This window comes from Cryptotermes secundus, unplaced genomic scaffold, assembly GCF_002891405.2.
Source record: "Cryptotermes secundus unplaced genomic scaffold, Csec_1.0 scaffold940, whole genome shotgun sequence".
Lineage (NCBI taxonomy): Eukaryota > Metazoa > Arthropoda > Insecta > Blattodea > Kalotermitidae > Cryptotermes > Cryptotermes secundus.
In genome coordinates, this window is record NW_019730116.1 from 146,311 (window position 1) to 152,303 (window position 5,993).

The following is a 5,993-nucleotide window of genomic DNA, read 5'->3' on the forward strand; positions in this document are numbered from 1 at the left end:
AAAGCAATCGATCTTGCAGGCATAAATTTTTGTACATCCCTCTTCTAAGAATTCCAATTGAATGTGTTAGTGTAGCCAGCTCAGGGCAATATGATATTATAAACACCAGCACATATCAGGTCTCTGGTGTTTATAGCTTCAGAGAAAACAAAACACATCATTCATAACAGAAACAGCTCGCAATAGCCACAGGAACGTTGCTGCAAGACAGGCATATGTAACGACGACTTAGCGCTCTTAAACGCGTGTGTCATTAAATACAGTCCTCCTGACAACAGGCCAGTGAAAAATCTAACAATCTACAGCAAAACCATCAATTATTATGGGCGTTATAACATACGTGTGCAGCTGGACGAAACATACACGTCGAACCCCCCCAGACGATTTAAATCCCTGACGAAACATACACGTCGAACCACGGTAACGGGTTAATCTTGTCCTTGATCTTGAGGATAGTGCAAATCGTTGATGTAGACCGATTGTATGTGTGTGCTAGATCAGCCACACTCACACCTCGTTCTCGCTTTTCAATGATTTTACTTTTCATTTCTACGGTTATTTTTATTCTCTTATGGCTGTCTTTTTGCAGCTTTTTCTTCGGTGACATTTTTGCGAGGGTTATTAAAATTTGCACAAAAAAAAATCACACAAGTTTGGAAAAATGTGTGATCACAAGCAACACTAAGACGCTAGCGGAATGAGTGCTAAACACAGACTGATGTAGCAAGCGCACAATCCGGGACCTCCCCTCTCGTCGCTCGTTAAGTGAGTCATTTTTTTATAATTTGTTTTGCTCATTATGAGAGGTGCTCGTTAAGCGAGTTTCCACTGTATATTGATTGTTAATGTCAAGTGATTTGTTGATCACTGTGTTTATAAGTTTTGAAGCATGTTTCATCTCTTAATGAGGAAATTTTTATTGCCTACATATTTAAAAAGTACTTTTCTCCAGTGAAAAATCCACTGTTTTAGTGTCCCTTGTACTGGGTAATACAAGTTTCAGCTTCTTAAATGTAATCACACATTCATTTCTTAATTTTTAAAAGATACTTGCACAAAGGCTGTAACTGCCAAACTATATCATATTCATGTATACACTTTGGATCAAAAGATTCCCCAAGAAAAACTACTGCTGGATACCAAATTTTACACTTCTGACTTTTTAAATAAGAGATATTTATGAAAAAAGACGTCCATATGCTAAAAAATACCCTTATCTAGGGACTTCTTAACAATAAAGAATTGAAAATCTGCAGAACTACTTCTTCATGGACATGTACTTTTAAAATAAAAATTACAAAACTAGTGTCAACATGGTTAAGAGCTTTGTTTGATTTGACATGGAATGCCTCTTTTGTGTTTCAGTACAACAAAAAAATATTGTCACATGCTACTGATTCATCAAGTCAAGTCATTAAGTCATATTATCACGAGTTCATTAACTTATGTTACATTTTTATATACTGAACAGAAGTTACACAATGTACTTATACTGTGTAGGATTTGAGATTCTAACAGCAGTGGATATGAAGAGTATTACCTTCTGGGATATAATGCTGTGTAATCCATTGAAAGTCATCCAATATTTCAAAGGATCTTCAGTGCTCAAGAATAAGCCAAGCAAGAAACATTGCTTCACTCTCGACAGACTACACGTCATTATATCCCAAAAGACAGTTGAGATAAAAATAAAATTAATATCAGTATAAAATTTGAGGAAGAAGTGTCTTTAAAGTCAACCACTGGGAAGTCAGGAATGAAATGAAAGGACAATATTGAAATGGATCTTTAAGAAATAAGCTGTGATTATTATAAATCAGACCAAACTGGCCAAGAATCAGGTCCAGCTATAGGCTTTGGTGTCAGTCGTGTCAGAAACTTCAAGTTATGTTATCAGGTGCTATTTATACTCACATGTACAGTTACAGGGGATATTTTTCCATCTCCCTCAGGTGGCACATATGGCTCAAACACTCCACCTGTGCAACTGATGTAAAATGGACGTTCTACCCATGGTCTTGGAGGCTGAATTCCTTTTTCTTTCATCTTAGATCTAATTTCTTCTGGTGTCATATCATCTTCTGTTCTTCTGTCTTCAAAGTCTGGTAGCTTCACTTTCACCACCTTAAATTTATAATAAAAATGAATCCTCCACATATTATTATAACCATATCGATATTATAATAAAAATTATAGCATTCAGGTTCCTGTCAGGAATAATTGAAGAAAATATGGGACGTGAAACAAATATATTAACAAAATAGACTAGCTTTTATATATGTATTATTTGCAAGACGACACCAGTATTACAGTAACTGACACTAATAAGTAAAACTTTGAAATAAATCTCAATCAAACTTTCAGAGATATAATAAATACATGGTTTAATGCTAATTTGCTTACCTTGAATTTTAATGCGACTCAATATGTTGAGTTTTGACCTATGAATTATTATAACATCACTACTCAAATTAACTATGATCAGATAAATTTAACAAATTTAACAATCCCAGTCACAAATGTGACTGAGACAAAATTTCTGGGATTAATTATTGAAAAAGAAAGTTATTAGAATTATAACGAATTCTAGACCAGGAGAGTATTGTAGGGACACTTTTAAGAATTTGGAAATGATGACGTTCTACACTCAGTGCATATATTCATTACTTTTATACACAATTAATAATAAACATTTAATTTTAACAATGAGATTTACAAATACAATAAAGGTGCATACATATCAGGTATTAAAGATTTTAATCATCTTCCTCAAACAATACAAATGTTGGCTACTGATGTGAGAAGTTTTAAATCTGCATTGAAGAGGTTTTTATATCATTTTTTTTTATTCCATGAATGAATATTATCAACATAATTGGTCATCAGTGTGTAAATTTGTAATGTATTTAATTCAGTTAATACAGGTAATAATTTAAATAAAATTGTATTAATTCAAGTTTTATAGCAAGTTATTTTTAAATTATCTTATTAAATTTTTTACTTTATATTATTCTTTATGTTAATCAATTAATGTAAGTGATTTTGATTAGTGACTCGTGTAATTTTCTATATGTATCTTGATATATCTATTTTCAAAGCAACCATTTCCACATCCTAGATTTCTTACCTGTATCGATATATGGAAAATAAAGGAAATGAATGAATGAATGAATGAATGAAGAAATGCATATAAACTTTGGCTGGGAATTATATGGAAAGTAGTTGCTTAGAAGACAAAAGGATAAGGAAATTACACTGAACAGGGACTTCAGAAAATATGATGTATGCAAAGCTCGAAAATATGCTCACTGACACAATAATGGGTGAATTAATAGTCTGGTGGCAAAAAATAAGTATATGACATATATTATGTACCAGTATTCCATTAAGCAGCTAACAAATTTGAATTGTATATCTGGAACCCTGAAAATGGAACTAGTCAAAGTGGATAGGAAAGGTTGCGAAGATATGAACTGGACTGAAATGGCTTGGGATCATTCATACAGATGAGCTTTCCTGGTAGTGACGTGGAATCCTATGATATGTATGTAATGGCCATCTTGTAGTGCACTCAATTTCATATGTCACTTCTTACTACATGTTTCGGCAACATAGTGCAATCTTCAGGTTCGTTATTTACACTAAGCTATTACACTGTTTGCCATCTTGTGTCTTTCATAAAATTATTTAGAAAGTACATTATTCGTCAACTATAATAAAATTTGTATATACTAAAACTTGTTAAGATTATTCATCTATATGTCTTAATTCAAACTCGCGTATAGTATGGTTCGTCCACTATGAGAGTCGTTTCTGTGCGAGCGTTGTAATGAACATTACAACACTCGCAGCCAAAAAGGAAGGACACATCACAGAAACGACTCCCACAGTGGACGAACCATACTATACGCGAGTTTGAATTAAGTCATATAGATGAATAATCTTAACAAGTTTTAGTATATACAAATTTTATTATAGTTGACGAATAATGTACTTTATAAATAATTTTATGAAAGACAGAAGATGGCAAACAATGTAATAGCTTAGCGTAAATAACGAACCTGAAGATGGCACTATGTTGCCGAAACATGTAGTAGGAAGTGACATATGAAATTGAGTGCACTACAAGACGGCCATTACATACATATCATGGATGAAAATCAGTGCAACAGGACGCTAAAATACAACATTATGGAATCCTATGGTTCTATTACTAGAGTTAATTGCTCAGTCAGACCCCCATCCTCTTGCACAAAATGTACCCCATATTTTTATGATGCAAATCTGACAATCCTAAGCACCATGTGAATGCAAGGACTTATAAACCATTAATAGAATTATATTTTATGTATTAACTTTAATATTACCTTCTTTGGGGAGGGGCACATGGTAGCGTGGTTGGTTGGGGCACTATGCTACCAGCCAGAAGGTAGAGGGTTAGAGTCCTGATGAGGTGGATGTTTTTCAATTGACCTAATTCTTTAATTCGCACTATGGGCCTGGGGTCAACTCAGCCTCTAACAAAAGTTAGTACTGGGAATCTTCCTAAGGGGTAAAGGGCCGCAGGCGAATACGACTGACAACCTTACCACCATCTATAAGCCAACTGTCTAGAGAAAATGTGGAAGCCTCAAAATCTTACACCCTTATGGGCCTTCACGGCCTGTTACAGGGACAGCTTTACCTTTTTTTACCCATTACATTACCTTTCTTGTTCGATGCCATTTGAACTTTGGATCCCAATGTTTACTGCCATGTCTTACAAACTCCAAATTAGCTGCAGCTGCTCTGATACATGGTGTTAACAGTCCAAATGGTGTAAACTGAAATTAAAATGTAGTCAATAACAACATTACTTGGCTGCAGTTAAAACCAAACATAAATTTGTTGTTTAGTATTACTGAGATTCTGCATTTTGTACACTGCCTAAAATTCCAAAACGTTAGTGTTCTGCTCAGAATGTTATACAGTTAATGAAGTCTTGAAACCCAGTAATAACAAGTTTAATACAGCATCAGCAGAACCCTTTAGAATTAGCGATGTTAAGGAAATTTGGTTAAGGCAAAAAATGAGATCGTTCACCAAAAAATTCTCCTTCTGAAAGGGATCAAACAATAACTGGGTCATGTCATTGAAGCGCCATACTTCCCATACAGTGACAAATTAAATTCTGAGTTAAGTACGCTACTGCATAACGTTCTTTCTCTTTTCCTAAACTATGTTTAGTGACTTAACCCATTTTTCTCTGTCACTGATAGTTCCACTCGCAACACATAACCTCTTCGAATTGCAAAATTTCATACTTTAATTTACGGTGTGTTACTTACCTGAGAGCATTTTATGTACAAATTCATAACAGAGAAAGACATTGGTACAAATAAGTTTCAATTCTATTCACATCCGTTGACTCAATACTTCCTTCCCGCAGTCAAACATGTGTAAGTAAATTATGGATATGACGGTACAATAAATAGCGATAAATAGTACGTATCTGTGCACGTCTTATCTACGAAATAAACATACTGCAATCAAGCTTTCGCTAGCGTTAAAAATTCTCACGCAAATTCCCGTCACCGAAGCCGTGCCAATCAGCGGATTAGCCCCACATACGCACAGGCTCCCTTAGGTTGTCTGTATCGTTAACGCACAGGCTCCCTTAGGTTGTCTGTATCGTTAACGTGAAGACGGAATGGCCTGAAGCGGCCTGAACCGCCTGAACCGTTTCAGTCGTTTCATTCGAGGCGCGTTCCAGCTCGGTGCAGATGGTGTCTGCATGGAGAGACCGAAGAGAAGTGATTCATTTTTAGAAGATCTAATTGAAATGTACAAAGCTAATTCATGTTTATGAAAAATAAAATCGAAGGAGTATAGTAATAAGAAGAAAAAAAACTATTGGCTTACGAGAAATTAGCAGAGAAGTTAAGAGAAAAGGATCCTGCAGCTAACAAGGAAAGCGTAGTAAAAAAAATCAACAACTTACGAAGTTCATTTAG

The 5,993-nt window shown here is 34.8% G+C and overlaps 1 protein-coding gene across 1 annotated transcript in view; it reads right to left on the reverse strand.

Moving 5' to 3' along the window:
- Positions 1 to 5,771, reverse strand: part of LOC111866256 (probable 39S ribosomal protein L45, mitochondrial) — a 15,500-nt gene extending 9,729 nt beyond the window's left edge. The window contains exons 1-3 of the mRNA XM_023855034.2: positions 5,328 to 5,771; positions 4,707 to 4,823; positions 1,915 to 2,124 (exon numbers count right to left, since the gene is read on the reverse strand). Of these exons, the coding sequence (XP_023710802.1) occupies positions 1,915 to 2,124; positions 4,707 to 4,823; positions 5,328 to 5,369 (369 nt within the window). The 5' untranslated portion in view covers positions 5,370 to 5,771. The remainder of the gene's footprint in view (positions 1 to 1,914; positions 2,125 to 4,706; positions 4,824 to 5,327) is intronic.
- Positions 5,772 to 5,993: the final 222 nt, after the last annotated feature.